The 23,019-nt window shown below is 34.2% G+C and overlaps 1 protein-coding gene across 1 annotated transcript in view; it reads right to left on the minus strand.

Annotated features, from left to right (window-relative positions):
• LOC130217845 (probable phospholipid-transporting ATPase IIA) overlaps positions 1-23,019 on the minus strand; it is a 102,054-nt gene that overhangs the window by 16,948 nt on the left and 62,087 nt on the right. Inside the window, exons 18-24 of the mRNA XM_056450059.1 lie at positions 21,953-22,123; positions 19,746-19,844; positions 14,465-14,554; positions 10,620-10,764; positions 8,631-8,695; positions 3,179-3,334; positions 1,114-1,178 (exon numbers count right to left, since the gene is read on the minus strand). Of these exons, the coding sequence (XP_056306034.1) occupies positions 1,114-1,178; positions 3,179-3,334; positions 8,631-8,695; positions 10,620-10,764; positions 14,465-14,554; positions 19,746-19,844; positions 21,953-22,123 (791 nt within the window). The remainder of the gene's footprint in view (positions 1-1,113; positions 1,179-3,178; positions 3,335-8,630; positions 8,696-10,619; positions 10,765-14,464; positions 14,555-19,745; positions 19,845-21,952; positions 22,124-23,019) is intronic.

A 23,019-nucleotide genomic window follows, 5' to 3' on the forward strand; every position in this document is an offset into this window, starting at 1 on the left:
ACAGCATGTTCGATTCAGTGCTGGTTTTATCACCAAATCAAATTCAGTTTACATACATTTTGGATTAGTATATGGGTTATCATGTACATAATCATGCAAATAATCAGCATTGGTTATAAAAATCAATATCTGTCCAGTTGTCTGCCATATTTGAACTCATTTAACATCACCAGATTCTAAGAATATTTTGCACTTCTAGCAGACTTAAAGACTGCATTTAAAGACTTAATAGACTTAAAAGTCTGCTTAAAGACTTAAAAGACATAAAAAGCTGTAAAAAAGAGTGCTTAAAGACTGCTTTTAAACACTTAAAAGGCTGCTTACAGACTGCATTTAAAGACTTAATAGACTGCTTAAAAACTTAGAGACTGCATTTTAAAGACTTAAAAAGACTTAAAAGACTGATTAAAGACTTAACGTCTGCATTTAAAGACTTAAAAAGACTTAAGACTGCTTAAGGACTGTATTTAAAGACTTAAAAGACTGCTTAAAAACTTAAAGACTGCATTTTAAAGACTTAAAAAGACTTAAAAAAAACTGCTTACAGATCGCATTTAAAGACTAAAAAGACTGCTTAAAGACTTAACGTCTGCATTTAAAGACTTAAAAAGACTTGAAACTGCTTAAGGACTGTATTTAAAGACTTAAAAGATTGCTTAAAAACTTAAAGACTGCATTTTAAAGATTAAAAAAGACTTAAAAGACTGCTTACAGACTGCATTTAAAGACTTAAAAGACTGCTTAAAGACTTAACGTCTGCATTTAAAGACTTAAAAGACTTAAAAATACTTAAAGGACTGTTTAAAGACTGCATTTCTCGCCACTGAAATATTGTACAGCACAGCACAGCATTTTTTTATTATTGACTTTCCTAATATTTCAAAACTTTTCAAGACCAGAAAAAATGTAGTGGATGCACAAATTGAATCAAAAGAGCCCTAAAGCCTGTTCATCTTTAACCCGTTGTTCATTTGAAGAGTACAAAAGCTCTTTTGATGTACATCTTCTTGATGGAAAAAAGGCTGAGCGCTCCTCAAATGTCAGAGCTTTCTGAAACACATGGCTGAAATGCCAGAGAGATTCAGCCAGTGCAAATGAGTCATCAACACTCACCCGATAATGAGGAAGCCTTGATATAGAGGAACAGATGCAAAGTAGAAGACAGAGGAAAACACAGCCTGAAACATACATAAACATACATAAAATATCTTACTTCACTGGTGCTGGTAATTCAGAAAACTATAATTAATTACTAAACTACATAACACTTATATAATTACATGTATGCAATGCGTATGGTTTTTATTTGAACTATATGAAAATTATTTATAATAGTTAAGTCCATGTGTCTATGAGCATAATGTGATGTATAAAACTGTACCATATTTCATATATTTAAAAAATGAAAAAATATAAATATATATACACACACACACAGTGCTCAGCATAATTGAGTACACCCCTTTTTGAAAATGAATATTTTTCTCCATTTCTCAGTGAATATAGGCAATGTATTCTGGTGCATTCAACCAAACAGATTTATTAAATGGATATATTTATTAATAATAATAATTTAGTCACCAAACATATTTAGAAATTGAAAGATAATACATTTAAATTCAAGAAAAATATTGCAAAAAAAATTACAACATACAAAATTTCAACTAAATTGTTCAATTGCTTTGATTCACTTGATTTTTCCTCTTTTTAAATTTTTATTTATTATTTTTCTATAACATATAAATTTGGGTGTACTAGTTTTTGGAGCATTATCGTAAGTTATTTTGTTAGATTAGCTCCAGATTTGGCTTCAGTACTGACTAATCTAATGTATATGCACAAATATAATATTGTATAGCTTCCTATTAAAAATTTTAAATTAAAAAAAGATAGATTTGTGAGTTGTGCACTTATATATGCTAAGCCCTATATACAGTTAAAGTCAGAATTATTAGCCCCCCTTTGAATTTATTTTAATTTTTTTTAATATTTCCCAAATGATGTTAAACAGAGCAAGAACATTTTCACAGTATGTCCGATTATATATATTTTTTTCTGGAGAAAGTCCTATTTGTTTTATTTCGGCTAGGATAAAAGCTGTTTTTCATTTTTAAAAAGCCATTTTAAGGTCAAAATTATAAGCTCCTTGAAGCTATTTATTTTTTCGATTGTCTACAGATAAAACCACTGTTATACAATAACTTCCCTAACCTGCCTAATTAACCTTATTAAACCTTTAAATGTCACTTAAAACTGTATAGAATTGTCTTGAAAAATATCTAGTCAAATATTATTTACTGTCATCATGGCAAAGATAAAATAAATCAGTTATTAGAAATGAGTTATTAAAACTATTATGTTCAGAAATATGTTGAAAAAAAATCTTCTCTCCGTTAAACAGAGATCGGGGGAAAAAATAAACAGGGGGGGCTAATAATTCTGACTTCAACTGGAAATGGCATTTAGCAGCTTTTGCATTTATATATTTATTATTATATATATATATATATATATATATATATATATATATATATATATATATATTATTATATAACCATTTTCACTATGACTCTCTATAATTTATATATCTACTTATGCATTTACATATATGTACATCTAATCTATAGATTTATATATGCACATCTAATCTATAGATTTATATATGTACATCTACAGTAATTTATAGATTTATATATGTACATCTAATTTATAGATTTATATATGTACATCTAATTTACAGATTTATATATGTACATCTAATTTACAGATATATATATATATATATATATATATATATATATATATATATATATATATATATATATATATATATATATATATATATATATATATATATATATATATATATATATTTGCATATATTTTAATGAAACCATAAAGTTTGGAATAACCACTGCTGAATTGGAAATTTTAGCCTCATTTTAAAATGAAGGTCTTTAAAGCTATATATTATAAATACTTTCTACAAATGCAAACATATAAAATAAAAAATAGTGCGCAATAAAATTAAAAGGTTTATTTTGCTTTTTCCACGACTCTAAACCAACATGGATCAAAAAACCAAACATCCCAAAACACCAACACTGACCCTTGCATGAACGAGCAGTGTGTTTTGTGTGCAGCTGGTGTGTTGATGAATGGAGCAGATGTGCAGTACCTGCATGGTGCTGATGCACAGGCTGCGGTGAATGACGAACTGACTGAGCGCCGCTGAGCGTTTATAGCTGTTCCTGCCGTGGACCATCAGCAGGCGACCCAAGTGCTTAAACTGAGTGATGGAGAAATCAGCGGCCAGAGACGCCTGCTTACCCTCCTGTAATACACACACAAACAAACATCAGTCGGAGTGTTTACTCTTTTTACTACAAGATAAACTACAAGATAAAATTAGCAAATAGTTATTTCATTATCTGTTAAGCATTAACTCTACATTAATAGACATTAGTAAGTAGTTTTTAAATACACCTACAAATGCTGTATTCTTGACTTAAAAGCACAAGTACACTCACCGGCCACTTTATTAGGTACACCTGTCCAAAGGCTCGTCCAACGCAAATTTCTAATCAGCCAATCACATGGCAGCAACTCAATGCATTTAGGCATGTAGACATGTTCAAGACAATCTGCTGCAGTTCAAACCGAGCATCAGAATGGGAAAGAAAGGTGATTTTGAACGTGGCATGGTTATTGGAGCCAGACGGGCTGGTCTGAGTATTTCAGAAACTGCTGATCTACTGAGATTTTCACGCACAACCATCTCTAGGGTTTACAGAGAATGGTTCGAAAAGAGAAAATATCCAGTGAGCGGCAGTTCTGTGGGCGAAAATGCCTTGTTGATGCCAGACATCAGAGGAGAATGGCCAGACTGGTTTCAGCTGGTAGAAAGGCAACAGTCACTTAAATAACCACTCGTTACAACCGAGGGATGCAGAAGAGCATCTCTGAATGCACAAAATGTCCAACCTTGAGGCGGATGGGCTGCAGCAGCAGAAGACCACACCAGGTGCCACTCCTGTCAGCTAAGAACAGAAAACTGAGGCTACACTTCACACAGGCTCACCAAAATTGGACAATTGAAGATTAGAGAAATGTTGCCTGGTCTGATGAGTCTCGATTTCTGCTGTGACATTCGGATGGTTGTATCAACGCTTCAGGCTGATGGTGGTGTAATAATGTGGGGGATATTTTCTTGGCACACTTTGGGCCCATTAGTACCAATTGAGTATTGTGTCAACGCACAGCCTACCTGAGTATTGTTGCTGACCATGTCCACCCCTTTATGACCACAGTGTACCCATCTTCTAATGGCTACTTCCAGCAGGACAACGCACCATGTCATAAAGCATGAATCAACTCAGACTGGTTTCTTGAACATGACAAGGAGTTCACTGTACTCAAATGGCCTCCACAGCCACCAGAACTCAATCCAATAGAGCCCCTTTGGGATGTGGTGGAACGGGAGATTGGCATCATGGATGTGCAGCCGACAAATCTGCAACAACTGCGTGATGCTATCATGTCAATATGGACCAAACTCTCTGAGGAATATTTTCAGTTCTTTGTTGAATCTATGCCACAAAGGATTAAGGCAGTTCTGAAGGCAAAAGGGGTCCAACCCGGCACTAGTAAGGTGTACCTAATAAAATGGCCGGTGAGTGTTTGCCTGAATAATAAGATATATAAATTCATTCACTTACGCATTCTGAATGGTCTGAAAAAACCAGCAACTATTCTTAAATAACTGGTCTGTAAATCATGCAACACTTAATTTAGTAAAGAAACATGAATCATCAACAAAGTATGAAAACACAATCATTAAGCACATTCTACATGTGCAGATAAGTCAAGAATGCAGCATGTGTAGCTGTATTTATAAACTGCTTACCAACATCTATTAATGTAGAGTTAATGCTTAACAAATAAAGAATTAACTTTTTGCTAATGTCTAATAAGTGATTCATAGTAAGTAGTTATTATAAAGTGTTACCAACTGCTGAATCACATTCATATTGCTGATTTTAAAAAGGTTTTGGGCTTAATTTATCAATAGTGCTAAATATGAAAAACTAGTAATTATTATGATTGAACGATTACCAAACATGCTAAAATGAGATGGATAAATAAATGAAATAATGGGGAAATGATTTCAATAAATGAGCTGAATGCATTGTTATTTCTGAATATATTGAAGAATCCTCACAAAAAAGTAAATCAATTAAGAATAAGGGACAAAACTGAAACTGAAAATGATGGAGATATTAATATTAAACAGAATCACCACCTAAAAATGACAGAATGAGAAAATAAAAACTTCATATAAAACAGTACAACATATATTTAACATACTTAATTTTTCTGAAATAGAAATTAAACTAAACTAAAGATAAGACAAAGCTGATCAATTGAAAAAAAATAGAAAAAGAAAAAACAAAAACAACAATAAATAAAAGCAAAATAAAAATTGTTGGCAAAAGTAAACAAACAAGAATAAAAAAAATGGAAAGTTGCAATAAAATTACATTAACACAAATAAAAATAATTTCTTAATAAGAGAAATAACCACAAACAAGATAAAACCATAAAAAATATCAAATGTTAGCTATGAATTAACCAACAACAACGAATGGGACTATTATCCTCCTGTTGTCTTTTAAAGAGCACCTACTATGCTCCTTTTTCCAAGATGTAAAATAAGTCTCTGATGTTCCTAGAGTGTGTATGTGAAGTTTCAGCTCAAAATACCACACAAATAATGTTTTATAACTCTTTGAAACTTCCCTTTTTAGGCTTTGATCCAAATTGTGCTATTTAGGTGACTGTCACTTTAAGAGGTGACTGCTCTTTTTCATAACCGGGTGGAACTACAAATGCCAATGTGTCAGCATAGTGGCAGATTCAAAAACAAGACTAACATACTATGCTAATGAGGGAGAGATTGTCACTAAGGGCGTGGCTCTCCCTCTCTGATGACACGTACAAAGAGAGAATGTCAATCAAAGTGTTACTGCAGACTGTTTTAATCAAGTGTGATTATAAAAAATAAAATTATAAAATTTTTACCATAAGAACCTGGTTATATTTACAGACTATTGCCACACAACTATATTTAAACCCCTTATAAAAGTGATTTTTGCATAATAGGTCCCCTTTAAATCTAGTGATGGAAACTTTTAGAGAATGATGGAGAAATCGTACATACATAATGAGTCAAGAGCGTAAGCAAGAGTGTTTTCTAGATTAAGCTGGACTATATTAAGCATCTTCGGATCACTGAGTGACTGAATGAACCGAAGAGAGGAAAATAACTACGACCCACGAAACCACGCCAAGCCAATCAAGGTTTAAGCCGAGTTAGTCATGAATGACTCAGTATCAATTAACCTCCCCATGGCGTCTCATTTTGATGAGCTGGAAAGTGGGCTCGGTGCACCACAACTGGGTCAAACTCGGCTGTGTAGTATTTTAAGTACGTTTAGACGTCTAGTGTGCTTCTAAGTTATCCATCCTCTTAGTTCAGTTTAGTTCAGTATATTTTGATTTCAGGAATCATATCCTGCTGTGATTCCTGAAATCAGAATATATTGAACTAAATTAATTTATAGTGGCAGTCGAAGTTTCTTGAGTGTTCTTAAATCTCATTCATTCATTCATTCATTTTCCTTCGGCTTAATCCCTTTATTTATCAGGGGTAGCCACAGCGCAATGAACTGCCAACTTAGCCAGCATATGCTTTATGCAGCAGATGCCCTTCCAGCCGCAACCCAGCACTGGGAAACACCCATACACTCTTGCATTCATTCATATACACTACGGCCATTTTAGTTTCCTCAATTCACCTATAGCACATGTCTTTAGACTGTGGGGGGGGTAGACCGGAGCACCTGGAGGAAACTCACACGAACACAGGGATAATAAAAGACAAAAAAGTAAACATTTTACAAATTGGGAAACACTTTGGATAAACTAGTAAATTGGTGTTTCTGGTTTCAAAATAAATAATTGTGGACTTAATATTTTTTCAGTACAATTAGAAATATAAAAAAGCGATTAATTGCTGTGATTAATCATCATTATAAAAAAATTAAATAGGCAAGAGAAAATGTATATGCATACATTTTTGTCACGGATGAAGAATGCAATTCAGCGTCTGTTCGTTCAAGACTTTAACATGGAAATTCGATACAAGAAGGGCAAAGGCAATGTTCTCGCTGATCTCAATCATTTAATGCCGAGTACTACTTTGTGGATTCTTTGTGTGTGGAAGTGTTACGGCTAACGCTTATTTATTTATCTTTGTTGCGCATTGTATGTGTGTTTTTTTTTCTTTTTTGTTTGTCCTGCCTTCTTGTGTTGTCTTTTCTCACCCCATAGGCTCCTATGTTAATGTGGTCCAAGCTCTGATTGGCTGCTGTTCTCTGAGAGCTATAAAAACGGAACTCCAGACAGAGTTTGAGGAGCTCATTTTTGGTGCGACTATTGCTGGGAGTGGAGAGCTCCTGGATTTCCCTAACCCCCCCAGGCCAACGACCAAACTTTAATATTGTTCAAATGTCCAAGTATGCTTGCAACTTTTTGAGCGTTTGAGCTCGTAGAGGTGGCCTGCCTATTAATTTTGATTATATGTTATGTTTAGGGAGGAAGGTAAGCTTCCTGTATTTTTCATTAAAGATTTACAGGTTATTTAGATTATTTACTTTGCAGATTCTTTTGTTTGTTCATTTGGCCAGTGGCCACCCCGAAGAGATGCTCATTTAAATTGTTATTTTATAGACAATAAATCTATTCCATTACTTTGAACTGAGTGTCTGCATTTGGATGTCGACAGAAGGAGATCTTTTGCATAATTTTTTATTTCCCTTGGGAAATCCACCAGCCACAACCTAATTTTTTTTTTTATTATGCCCATGTAGTTGCTTTTACCCTAGACTTGGGGCATAATAACTGGAAATGTAATATTAATACATGCACACACGCGCACACACACATATATTTGAGCAAAATCACACGAGTAGCAGTGCGATTTGGCTGTATATCGGCACTGGTGGGAGGCGTGCGTTGGCTCGAGGCTGAAGGTCGAGTGCCTTAGTGCCCCCCACCAGTGCCAATATACAGTCATATCGCAATGCTCCGAGTGTGATATTGCAATTATACTGATAAACAGCTAATCTTCATCCTATTCCAAGAAACAAATATGTTATGTCCATTAAGTAATATGATAATGAGCTGTCGATACAGCTAAGAATGCTGACCATTGCTTTGGAATTTGCTAAACATTTTAAAATTATAGGAAGATCATGAAACATTAATTAATCAACATTAACAAGAGCAGGAAACTGTATCTAGAGAATAAACAGGCTGAATTAGGATGGTAACACACTGTCAGTCAGACAGTCAGTGATGGGAAATTGCAGCATGTTAATGCTAGTGTCAAATGTTAGCTTTCAGTGTGGTGTAATGCAAGAAATGTGAGAATGTGTGTGTAAAGTGTAAAGTGTGTGTGTTTGGTGATTGACGCAGTGAGCACAGATGGAAGGAAGTGTCCGGAAGCAGCAGTAGTTCATTTGTGTTTATGTGTGTGTGTGTATGTGTGTGTAACTGCTGGGTCTTACTTTGCCCTCCACTCCCACGCCACAGTCTGCTTCCTGGATCATGCTGACATCATTTCCTCCGTCCCCTGAGAGAGAAAAGACAGCCAGTGATGAGCCAGAGACAGATGGTGCCGTGACCCGGACTGAGTCCATAAAACATATCGTATGCAAACGTATGTACACATGTCTTTTAAACAAAGCCAGGATTCAAGATTAAACCTGCAATTAAAACGGATGCTATATGTTAATGCTAGCAGATATTAGCAAACAATCTGAACTTTAAGCATCAAACAGCCTTTTTCTATATAGCGTTACTGTTCTGATTTTCTGATGCCCAACTTTGTTTTAATTGTATTACATAAGATTTATTCACACACACAAATTATAATATTTTTCACACAACTTATGAACAAACGCAGTTCAAAAATAAAATGAAAACATTTAAATGGATAATAACATAATAATAATAATGATAATAAAAAACTGCAATTTAAATCATTTAAATTAAAAGTAAACAAAAATAAAAATAAAATTGAATAAAATAAAATAAAATAAAATAAACAATAAAATAAAAGTAAAATAAAAATAAAACAGGACTTTAAAATTTACATGGAGGATGAAAATAAAATAAAATAAGCAATAAAATAAAATAAAATAAAATAAATAAAATAAAATAAAATAAAATAAAATAAAATAAAATAAAATAAAAAAAATAAAATAAAATAGGACTTTAATATTTACCTGGATTAAATTAAATTAAATTAAATTAAATTAAATTAAATTAAATTAAATTAAATTAAATTAAATTAAATTAAATTAAATTAAATTAAATTAAATTAAATTAAATTAAATTAGGACTTTAATATTTACCCGGTGGATGAAATTAAAATAAAATAAAATAAAATAAAATAGGAATTAAATATTTACCTGGTGGATGAAAATAAAATAAAATAAAATAAAATAAAATAAAAAATACCCCAAAAGCTGATTATTTTGCATGTTTCCAGGAAAAAAACCTCAATGTAATTTAGATTATTTCTGAAAATAGGCCAACATTTTTTACTTGTCTAGAAAATGCTTCTTTATTTAAGAATTTTTAGATATTTTGACTCGCATAAAAAATTGAAATAAAATAAAGTAAAAGTAAATAACACTTTAATAACAAATTTAAAAAAATGAAACACTAACTGAAGAAAGAACTTCAATAATAAAAAACTGGATATAAAATCACAACTTCTAGCATTACTTTAGTTATTAACTAACAAATCTAATTACTAGGGCCAGACGGAATCTGCTGACATTTTTTGCTATTTCTGCGCATAATTGTGTTAAAATCTGCGGATTTATGCAGAATTATTTTAAGAGTCTCATAACTAAAACCTTAATATATGAAATAAAAAGTAATACCTTTTTAACTTTTATTTAATATTTACAATGCAAATCCAATTAGATTCACTTTATTTGGTAAACAAAGCAAGTCTCTCATATAATATATCTACTAAAAGACTGAAAATATTACTTTATAAACTGTTTTCATATGAACATTTTCATTTTAGTCAATAACATTACTATAATTATTTAATTATTTTATTAATTTACACAAGTAAATAAACACAATCAATGATGGGCTAAATAAGGGATCACCAAACTTGTTCCTGGAGGGCCAGTGTCCTGCAGATTTTAGCTCCAACCCTAATCAAACACACCTGAACAAGCTAATCAAGGTCTTACTGGGTATACTTGGAGTTGGAGCTAAATCCTGCAGGGACACCGGCCCCCCAGGACCGAGATTGGTGACCCCTGGGCTAAATATTTGAGGAAATCTGCGGAATTCCGTGTGGGCCTACTGATTACTTCACCTAACTGTAAAAAACGTTTCCGATAAATTCAGACATTTCATACATACTTCTTCATGACCAAATATAATCATTCAACCTAGATAAAATACAACATAACGCTCGATAATTGATCTTGTGTCACAGGAAGTGCACTGAGGAGTTGTTTACTGACCGACGGCGCAGGTAAGTTTGCCTGTTCGCTCCTGAAGCAGACGAACAATCTGAGCTTTCTGTGTTGGAGCGCAGCGACAGCAGACCACAGCCGGACACTGACACGCCAACTCCATAAACTCATACTCATAATACTTCAGACACACCTGCAACAACATAAAAAAAACCAGTAAACCTTCAGGTTTAGAAGAAGCACAACCTGAATCAAGCTGCACATTCCAGAGGCTATTTGTAAGAGCTTTCCTGTGCTAGTAACTTTTGTTGATGATGAGAAAAGCTTTTAAAAATTTTTTTTGGGCTTGAAAATAAAAAGAATTGTCTTATTTTTGCATATTTGCATATTTGAGAAATAAATAATTTTTTATTCATTCATTCAGCTTAGTCCCTTTATTCATCAGTGGTTGCCACAGTTGAATGAACCGCCAACTTATCCAGCATATGTTTTATACAGCGAATAACCTTGCAGCTGCAACCCAGTACTGGGAAACATCCATAAACACTCATTCACACATACACTATGGCCTATAGTGCATGTTTTTGGACTGTGGGCGAAACCGGAGTACCCGGAGGAAACCCACGCAAACTCGGGGAGAACATGCAAACTCCACACAGAAATGCCAGCTGACCCAGCCGGGACTGGAATTAGCAGGGCTTGAAATTGCGACCGGTTTGGTCGCATTTGTGCCCGAAATTTTATCTATGCGACCTCAAAATATATTTGGGAGCATTTGTGCGAGTGCATAAAGTTGATGTTGTGCGACCAAGTCTTTACAGCAAAATGTTCACTGCATGCGCGGAATTAGGAGGCATTCACGCATTAAGCATCTTTGCACCTAAAAACACCAAACGCAGCTCTCAGCAATTGTTTAAAACAGTTGACATGTCAACTTGCTGCCGTAAACAAAGCCCGCAATGCTTGCCCCGCCTTCAAGCTCTTCGTATTGGCCCACTGCAACAGAACGCAATTGATTGGTAATATCAGCTGTCAGTCACTCAGTTCCAATGACAGGGAGCTACAGCCGCGAAAATGTAAAGGTCTGGATACGAGAGAATGAAAACAACACTGACAGATTTAGTTTTAGAAACCACCTAAAGTTACAAATAATGGCACATCTAATTAGTGATCATGTAATGAATGGCAATCCAGCATTTACACTTTTCGAAGAGTGGATAAAAGACTTCCAGTGGTTAAAGTCCGCTATGAAAATGATTAAAGCATTCACCGTAAAAAGCCGGTGTGATGGAGTTTTCAGGTAACAGTGTTTGCCACTGAATCTACACATTAAGCACAAGATGTTCTAACGTTATTTAATCGTACATTTAATCGTCACGATGCTGTCAGTCGTGCAACTGACACCGCGTTCACCATAGCTAAAGGGCTTGCATTCACTGAGATTAAACTAATATTGTAGCTCATGAAAAGACCGTTATTGCTATGAAAATGACGTATGCAAATAATAAGTTATATGTCAATGTCACCTGTGTAATATCATACAGCACCCGTGAGAACAGCACTGATATTGTTAATTCAGTTCATCTCATTCACGTCAAACAGTGCGTGCAGGGCTGGTGAGTGCAGTTAGTTGTGATTAGAGTGTTAATATATAATAGAATCTGTTCATATAACACATATAGTAACAGTGCTCATAATTTTTGGTGGGTGCGACTAAATATTGTCTGGTGCGCCTACATTTTTGAAGTTAAGAGCACCAGTGCTACCAACAAAAAAGGCTAATTTCGAGCCCTGATTAGTACGTCCTTAGTACATAAAAATGAGCATTCCAAATGCTTGCCCCGCCTTCAAGCTCTTCTTATTGGCCCACTGCAACAGAATGCAATGGATTGGTTAAAATCAGCTGTCAGTCACTCAGTTCCAATGACAGGGAGCTACAGCTGCGAAAATGTAAAGGTCTGGATACGAGAGAATGAAAACAACACTGACAGATTTAGTCTTAGAAACCACCTAAAGTTACAAATAATGGCACATCTAGTTAGTGATAATGTAATGAATGGCAATCCAGCATTTACACTTTTTGAAGAGTGGATAAAAGACTTCCAGTGGTTAAAGTCCACAATGAAAATGACTAAAGCATTCACCGTAAAAAGCCGGTGTGATGGAGTTTTCAGGTAACAGTGTTTGCCACTGAATCTACACATTTTAAGCACAAGATGTTCTAACGTTATTTAATCCTTCATTTAATCGTCACGATGCTGTCAGTCGTGCAACTGACACCGCGTTCACCATGGCTAAAGAGCATGCATTCACTGAGATTAAACTAATATTGCAGCTTGTGAAAAGACCGTTATTGCTATGAAGATGACGTATGCAAATAATAAGTTATATGTCAATATCACCTGTGTAATATCAGACAGCACCTGTGAGAACAGCACTGATATTTTTAATTCAGTTCATCTCATTCACGTCAAACAGTGCGTGCAGGGCTGGTGAGTGCAGTTAGTTGTGATTAGAGTGTTAATATATAATAGAATCTGTTCATATAACACATATAGTAACAGTGCTCATAATTTTTGGTGGGTGCGACTAAATATTGTCTGGTGCGCCTACATTTTTGAAGTTAAGAGCACCAGTGCTACCAACAAAAAAGGCTAATTTCGAGCCCTGATTAGTACGTCCTTAGTACATAAAAATGAGCATTCCAAATGCTTGCCCCGCCTTTAAGCTCTTCTTATTGGCCCACTGCAACAGAACGCAATGGATTGGTTAATATCAGCTGTCAGTCACTCAGTTCCAATGACAGGGAGCTACAGCTGCGAAAATGTAAAGGTCTGGATACGAGAGAATGAAAACAACACTGACAGATTTAGTTTTAGAAACCACCTAAAGTTACAAATAATGGCACATCTAATTAGTGATCATGCAATGAATGGCAATCCAGCATTTACACTTTTCGAAGAGTACATAAAAGACTTCCAGTGGTTAAAGTCCGCTATGAAAATGACTAAAGCATTCACCGTAAAGCAATATCAGACACCAGCTGTGAAAACAGCACAGTTATTATTGTTAATTCAGTTCATCTCATTCACGTCAAACAGTGCGTGCAGGGCCGGTGAGCACATGCAGATTTTTGTGTATTTGTTAGTTGTGATTAGAGTGTTAATATATAATAGAATCTGTTCGTATAAAACGTGTAGTAACGGTGCTTATAATTTTTGGTGGGTGCGACTAAATTTTGTCTGGTGTGCCTTTATTTTGAAGTTAGGAGCACCGGTGATACCAAGAAAAAAAGGGTAATTTTGAGCCCTGATTAGTACATCCTTAGTACGTTAAAATGAGCATTCCAAAGTTACCCGGATGGTCAACTATTTCTGGTAGAAATTCAAAGTGCAGATCTGTGTGTACTTTAACTACTAATATTTTAACTAGAACTACAAATGCAGGTAAGAAAGGTGTGAACAAACTACAAATGTGGATACACGAGATAGACGGTTAAGTGCTTTGGTAAAGATGTTTTAATTATTGTTAATTAATATGGAACCAACTGAAAAACATTTAAATCATGTTTTCAGTGTTATATATCATCTCATTAACTAACAAACTTATTAAAGATGTCTTGGGTTTTTAACAGCTGAATGCATAATTCTGAGGAGATTTCAGATTTCTGAGGAAAGACTGATGAATGGCAGATTAACCTGCAGTTGGATCTCTACTATGCACTGTAAAAAATGCAGGGTTACACACAATTCCTTTATGTTTAGTCTGCTTCCTTCAAAGCATGCAACCCCTGAATTGAAACACAGCTATTGTGTATGCTTTGATATCTCTTAAACATCAATACGTGTTTTTTTCTTTCTTCAAGTGTGCATTTTTTCAAGGGTTCATTTCACCTCTAGAGAGTCTCCTGATATCACCAGCGCGCAGTCGTGTTTCCTCCTGAAGGCGTTGAGCTCAAGGTGAGCTTCGCTTCGAGTGGTTACCTGCAAGACAGCGGAGAGTTCAGCAGCATTAGTGTTTTTTCCCTCTCACACAAACACACAAGCAGCCAGTCGGATAAAGATCTCAGAGACACCAGCGGTGAACCACAGCCTGAGATATTAAATTCAGCTGGCAGATTCAACCAGCTCTCTGCTCAACCGTCTAAAACTGTGAGGTTTGCACGGCCTGCTGCTTTCACACAGGAAGCTCACCATTAGTAACTGTTGTTTTAGTGTTTACAGATGGCTTTGAGCAGATATCGACGTTAGACTGAAAAGTTTGAGAGTAAACAAATTCATTGTCATGTCATTTATAAAACTTGGCTTTCTTTTTGTGGTCGACCGCTGAAGGAGATGTTTGTAAGAATGTTCACACTGCTCATTTTCTTCTCAGTGATCTACAGCTCTGTGTTAATGGTGATCTGAAAGCACGTAAACACCACATTTTTACTCCAATATCACCTCATCATTTCAGTTGAATGTTTGAATATAAGGATTGAAGATATTATGCTAAAATTTGACGTCGCATTACAGGATAAAGTCATGCATAATTTTAATTTTTAAAAAAGTCACCATTGCATTATTGAGAGAGGACTAGTGGCTTTAAGCAGATATCGACGTTAGACTGAAAGGTTTGGGAGTAAACAGATTCACTGTCATGTTATTTATAAAAACCTGGCCTTCTTTTTGTGGTCGACCACTAAAGGAGATGTTTGTAAGAATGTTCACACTGCTCATTTCCATATTTAAAAAATCATATTAGGTTAGAACAATATGAGTGACTATGCTTTGTTTACACTGAGGAAACTGTACAGGATAGCACAGTATGATTTGGTATGAATCACCCTGATCAGGCTTGCGTTTGCAATGCCAACAATACTCTTACTTGGTAGTAGAACTTAATTTAAGGAAGTGTTTTACTCTAATCTCACCTCATCATTTCAGTTGGATGTTTGAATATAAGGATTGGAGATTTTATGCTAAATATTTGACGTTGTATTACAGGATTAAATCATGTGTTTTTACTTGTATACTACACTGTAAAAATGGCCATGATTTCAACAGCAAAAAACTGTAAAAATGCTACAGTAAAAATCCCTAACCTGGTTAACAGTATGTTTCCTTAATATTTATGGCGAATAACCGGAAATTGACTTTCCCAGAATTCCCTGTATGGCACATCACTTTTTATGCTTTATTTTGACATTACTATGGATCTTTTTAGTTGTTTCCCCATCAGTTATGTTCATTATAGATTTATTTTACATCTAATGTTGATAAACAATGTTTATTTCTTGACTTTAATTTTATGCGTGTTACCATACTGGTGTTTAGTAGATGTGTGAATGACACTGAGCACCTTCTATATACTGATACACTTTTCTGCTTGTGGGAAAAAGTTATTTTCGATGAGCATTGGTTTATTAAGTAACTCATCACTACCTGCATATAGCTGTGTTAACGTGTCTAACTGTGTAACAAAAGATGTGTAGATGTTGGTAATTCAAAATACAGACATATTACCTCTATAAATTAATGAAATACGGTAGTTTACTGTAAAAATGAGAAATTACTATTACGGTTTGTACCGTATTTTTAACGGTAAAGTTTTTACAGTGTAGTGTATACTGTAACTCACATTTGGAAAAAGTGTAAAAGACATGTGAAAAACGCTAAAAACATCACTAAGCGAATTCAACTCAATGTTATTTAGTAACTAGTTTCAGAGATTTTCTAAAGCAGCACAACTGATAATTAATGTTTTATGGGAATCAAATTGTAATATTAGACCCACATAACATATGGATTTGGAATGACTAAGCAAATAATTATTCATTTTAGGATGAACTTTTCCTTCACAAAGTCTCCAAAACAATGTAAATAAATGAATAAATTGGATGTGTAAATTATTCCAAAACTCCTCACCAGAAAAAGAGAATGGGTAACACTTTAGTTTAAGTAACAATTCACATCATTTACTACTGGTTATCAACTGTTTATTAACACTTATAAAGTACAGTACCTGACAAAAGTCTTGTCACCTTTCCAAGTTTTAGGTATAACAAATAATCTGATCATGCCTTGATTTTTAATGATTTAATTAGGACAGTAAGTTTAGACAAGTTGCTTAGACAAAAGTCTTGTCATTAACAGAAATAATGTCCAGTATAGAATATAAAGTCATGGTGCAGTGGAAAAAGAATGAATATCGTGTATGACTCCCATAAGCTTGGAGGACTGCATCCAGACATCTCTGCAATGACTCAAGTAACGTATTAATAAAGTCATCTGGAATGCCAAAGTGTTCTTGCAGGACTCCCAGAGTTCATCAAGATTCTTTGATTTCATCTTCAGTGCCTCCTCCTTCATCTTACCCTAGACATGCTCTATAATGTTCATTTCTGGTGACTGGGCTGGCCAATCCTGAAGCACCTTGACCTTCTTTGCTTTCAGGAACTTTGACGTAAAGGCTGAAGTATGAGGAGCGTTATCCTGCTGAAGAATTTGCCCTCTCCTGTGGTTTGTAATGTAATGGGCAGCACAAATGTCTTGATACCTCAGGCTGTTGAAGTTGCCGTCCACTCTGCAGATCTCTCACACACCCCCATACTGAATGTAACCCCAAACTATGATTTTTCCATCACCAAACTTGACTGATTTTTGTGAGAATCTTGGGTTTATGCGGGTTCCAATTGGTCTTCTGCAGTATTTGGGATGATTGGGATGCAGTTCAACAGATGATTCATCGAAAAAATATCCACCTTCTGCCACTTTTCCAAATGATCAACTAGAAGTCAAGTTATTATTTCTTGCTCTTACAACTGGGATCAACAACAAGACTTTTGTCAGGTAGTGTATGTTCTTATTCCACATGCCTAATCCAACCAAAAACTTAAATCAATAGTTTATTGAGCTAAAAGTCTTCATTATTGATTTGTAAATAGCATAAATTGTACATTAAAATAAAGTGTGACCAGAGGATGTTTTCTAATTGATGAACGTTTGCGTCGAGCAATTCATCTGTCAATTTTAGCTTCAATCTGGATGCCTTTTTTTTTGATCCAGCAGGAAGTCAATCCAGATGCCGCAGGGATCCGCAGGGAACGAGGTGCCTGTTTTTCATGTGGTGCCAGCCATTGTCTTCGGTTTCCAGGAACTGCTGCTGTGGGGAAGATTCAACCTTCCTCAGAGCGTCTATCTTTCGCTGGCAGTCCTCCGCATGGGAGATCCACAGCAGCTCGCAGAGTCATAGTGTTTCACATAGAGAGGGCTTCAGGAAACTGCTCTCCCGGTTTGCTTCTCTGAGCACTACTAAACTCAATCAAGCTTTGTGTTGGAGACGTTTGGGTGTGAGGCAAGATTTACTGAGCTAACACGAACACCGCGGTTCAAAAAATGCTTGGGGTCGAATTATTTAGTAAGAAAATAATAGTTATTTTATTCATCATGGATGCATTCAGTTGATCAAAAGAAGCATTCATTAATTTTCCTTCGGCTTAGTCCCTTATTCATCAGGGGCCACCACACCAGAATGAACCACCAACTATTCCAGCATATGTTTTAAGCAACTGCAACCCAGTACTGGGAAACACCCATACACACATTCACACACACTCATACACTATGGCGCCTGTCTTTGGACTGAGGGGAAAACTGGAGCACCCAGAGGAAACCAACACCAACACGGGGAGAACACGCAAACTCTGCACAGAAATACCAACTGGCCCAGCCGGGACTCGAACCAGTGACCTTCTTGCTAAAACAGGCATTTATGATGTTTCTAATTTTAAAGCAATATTGTTCAAGTTGTTCAACCAAAATCCTGAAAAAATGAAAATAAAATGAAAATATCTGTGTTTAACTTTAATAATAAGTAAGTAATGAGCATTTGATGTGTCCCTGCATATTTTAGAAGTGTACAGTACTTTGGCCAATGCTCTGTTGTTTTAAATGTGCTATATATTTATTCATTCATTCATTTTCCTTCAGCTTAGTCCCCTATTTATCAGGGGTCTCTACAGCGGAATGAACCGCCAACTATTATATATAAACTAAATTGGCAGTAGTGTATGAGTGTGTGTGAATGTGAGAGAGTATGTGTGTTACGTAAAACATATGCGGGAATAGCTGGTGGTTCTTTCCGCTGTGGTGACCTCTGATATAGAGACTAAGCTGAAAGAAAATGAATAAATGAAAGAATATACATGTCCCACAAATGAAACAGGGGGTGAATGATGCGATTCGAGCGAATGACATGGCACGAATTGAGAGTTTTGGGCGTATGATGTGCTTAATGTGTGATTCACATGAATAGCTCCAGTTTAAAAATGGGAACTTTGCTGAAAATTTTACCGCATTAACCAATCAGGAGCTTGCTCTTGTAGGAACCGTTATCCAGTCAGGAGCCCGCTCTGATTTCGGTCTTCCTGGAGGAGTTGGTGAAACTCTGCACCTCTGAAGGATCTGATAGACCCAGAAATTATAGTCCACGGCGCATTCCCACCTTCCATATCACATAAAGCACATCAACAAAGCCTATGGAAGTCATTTTGCAATAAAACTGGAGAGATTTCACATCTATTGTGAAGTGAATTTCACATGCGAATGAAGCGAACTACACGTGCGAATGAAGGGAGTAAACTCAAAATTTAAGTGTCTAAATACACACAAATAATCTGATGTACTCGCCCAAGGTATATCCAGTGTGAACGCCTCATAAGGCTTGAAAAAACTATAAACTTTTGAACAGCAGAGTATATTTGTGACTGATTTAGATCAAGAAAGTCTATAATGCTGGTTTGCATTCCCTTTAATCTTAATGCAAAACTGCTGACTTTTCTCTTGGTCTTTAATTTACACATTTTTCTCCTAAATACGACACCTTAGAATGTGATTGCACCAAAATAGCAACAACAATCAAACACTTTACCACAGCATGTCCTCTTTCTCCAGAAAGAAAACCATTAAAATATATGTCATGCGTACTATAACGTAATGAAAGATTTGCAACCCATAATAAGCGATACTCGTTTCACATTTTGTTTAAGGATCGATGTTCTTACAGGTCAAGTACATTTTTTGGTGCAAGGAACTCTGTCAGTTCACCTCAAGTGGAAAATAAACCTTTCTAGACGGGTACGGTTTGGCCCATTTAAAAGTATTGGTAGAAATAAGAGGTCTATGAAGAACTTACAGGTCTGAAGACGTGGATGTCCTGATTGCGGGTCACTAGATGGGCGTTTTTGGCTGTGCAGGTTGCAGTCTCTAATTTGTCCCCGGTCAACATCCAAACCTAGACAAAGAACAGGTTTAACTTCAATTAAGCTTGACATTTGATGTGCATAAGCACTTGTTAACACAACAAAGTCAATATTTTAGAGACGCAAAATAATTCAACGTGGCAGACGGCTGAAACGCAACACTGATTTGTTAGTATTTTTTGTCAGGTGAGTTTCAAAATTTAGATTTCTTCATTTTAATTTGTACTTTGTTTCCTATCACTTTTTTTGGTTTAACAATTACTACTTTTTCTCCCAATTTTAAGTTTTACGTCGTAAAAATTCAGACTTTTTCCTCACAATTTCAAGTTTTTATCTCAAAATGCTCATATTTTCCTCGTAATTTTGAGTTAAAATTCAAACTTTTTTCATTCATTAATTTTCCTTTAGCTTAGTCCCTTATTTATCAGGGGTCCCCACAGTGGAATGAACCGCCAACTATTCCAGCATATGTTTTACGCAGCGGATTCCCTTCCAGCTGCAACACAGCACTGGGAAACACTCATACATACTCACATTCACACACACACTCATATGCTACGGCGAATTTAGTTAATCCTCACAATTCTGACATTTTACTCATAATTTGGAGTTTTTAATCTCACAATTCTGACATTTTACTCATAATTTGGAGTTTTTAATCTCACAATTCTGACATTTTACAATTTCACATTTTTATCTCATAATTCTTTTTTTTTTTGATGGTGAGAAAATAATTTAATTTGATTTTACAGATGCGTTTAATTTTGGGGAGACTATATATTTATATCTTTTCATTTTTTAAATTATTATTAAAAAAATAAAAACAAAAAACAAAACAAACAAAAAAAAAAACAGTCAGATATAGATAGATGTGTGTGTGCATGTAAAGGTACTGGGTGCACAAGTCATAGTACATAAATAAGAAAAAATATATATATATACAAATATATATATACAAATATATATATATGTATATATATATATATATGTGTATGTATGTATGTATGTATGTATGTATGTATGTATGTATGCATGCATGCATGCATGCATGCATGCATGCATGCATATATATATATATATATATATATATATATATATATATATATATATATATATATATATATATATATATATATATATATATATATATATATATATATATATATATATATATATATATATATATACACATACATACATACATACATACATACATACATACATACATACATACATATATATATATATATATACATAACATATATATATATATACATAACATATATATATATATACATAACATATATATATATATACATAACATATATATATATATATACATAACATATATATATATATACATAACATATATATATATATACATAACATATATATATATATATATATATATATATATATATATATATATATATATATATATATATATATATATATATATATATATATATATATATATATATATATATATATATATATATATATATATATATATACATACATATAACATGTATAACAGTAGAAAGCATAATATTATAGGTCATAAATATCAAAAACTAAAGTGAATAATATAGATAAAAATAAAAGAGAACAAAACCAAACAGTGGTAGGGAATGAGAACAGTAAATGTAGTAAAAGTAATAATGACAGTAAAAAAAAAAAAAAAAAAAAAAAAAAAAAATCACAGCAACAACAACCACAATAATAATAATAATAATACAAATAATAATATCAACACCACCAACAACTACGTTCTCACAATTCTGACATTTTCCTCACAACTTCAAGTTCAACTACACATTCAAGTTCAAGTTCAACTACACATTTTTTGTTGTTTTTCACCACAATTTCTAGTTTTGTCTCACAACTGCGACTTTTTTCATCAGAAATTTGAGTTTGCAATTGTGAGTCGAAATTTTCTCAGAACTGCAAGAAGAACAAAAAAGTACCCAGTCCAACATCTCTTTCATGTTAATTTTAGTTTTTCTCTAAACCAGATGCAACCAGCCAAAAGCTTTGCATGTCGTGTCAGATTTGATGAGCTCTATTTTTGTTGCATTGTGTTGGCAGTGAAATGTCATTGTCTGTGTGTGTATGTGTGTGTGTGCGTGCAGACACTAACTTTGATGCCGGCGTTGCGCAGGATCTCCAGTGTCGGTCTGACATCGGCCTGAAGTTGATCCTCCACTCCTGTGAGACACAAGAGTTCCATCTCCATCTCCAGACTCTCGATGACTGTGGCCACTTTCAGAGAGCGATCATGAACACTCAACTTCGCCTGGACGTATCGAGCCTGTGGCACAACAGCAATCATGTTAGAGACTATTTAAATACGGTTGAAGTCAAAATTATTAGCCCATTAATAACTCATTTCTAATAACTGATTTATTTTATCTTTGCCATAATGACAGCACATAATATTTGACTTGATATTTTTCAAGACACTTCTATACAGCTTAAAGTGACATCTAAAGGCTTAACTAGGTTAATTACTCAAGTTAGGGTAGGTAGGTAATTCATTTTATATAACGATGGTTTGTTCTGTAGACGATCAAAAAAATATTGCTTAAGGGGGCTAATAATATTGACCTTAAAATGTTTTTGAAAAAATGAAAAACTGCTTTTATTCTAGCCAATACAAAACAAATAAGACTTTCTCCAGAAGAAAAAATATTATAGGAAATACTGTGAAAATTTCCTGTTCTGTTAAACATCATTTGACGAATCATTTTAACTGCATAACGCATTTATTTTATTTATGTTCCCTGATGTTTACTACTATCTGCAGCAAACAAAATACAGAATGCTTATAAACAATTTTCATGATAACAATTAACAGTATAAATAAAGAATATAACTTCAAATCCAGCAATCATTATTGCTCACTCGAGTCATTACATTGAATACACACCACCATATTCTAAAGTGTGTAAATAAAGCTTTAGAACGGCTGACAAATTAAATAAATATGTTTTAATCCTTTTTTAATAAAGTTAGCAATCTATATATTTATATGGATTTATTGCACTGAATAAGAAAAATAAAAGACAAAGAATAATGATTTTTTTTTTTACAATTCAATAACTTTTTATATTTTTTAACTTTTTTTGTCACTTGGTATAAAACAGTGATAATAATATTATTTAATAGCAGTATTATTATTTTCATTGTATGTTATTATACGCAGTG

The sequence above is a fragment of the Danio aesculapii genome, chromosome 23, assembly GCF_903798145.1.
Source record: "Danio aesculapii chromosome 23, fDanAes4.1, whole genome shotgun sequence".
Lineage (NCBI taxonomy): Eukaryota > Metazoa > Chordata > Actinopteri > Cypriniformes > Danionidae > Danio > Danio aesculapii.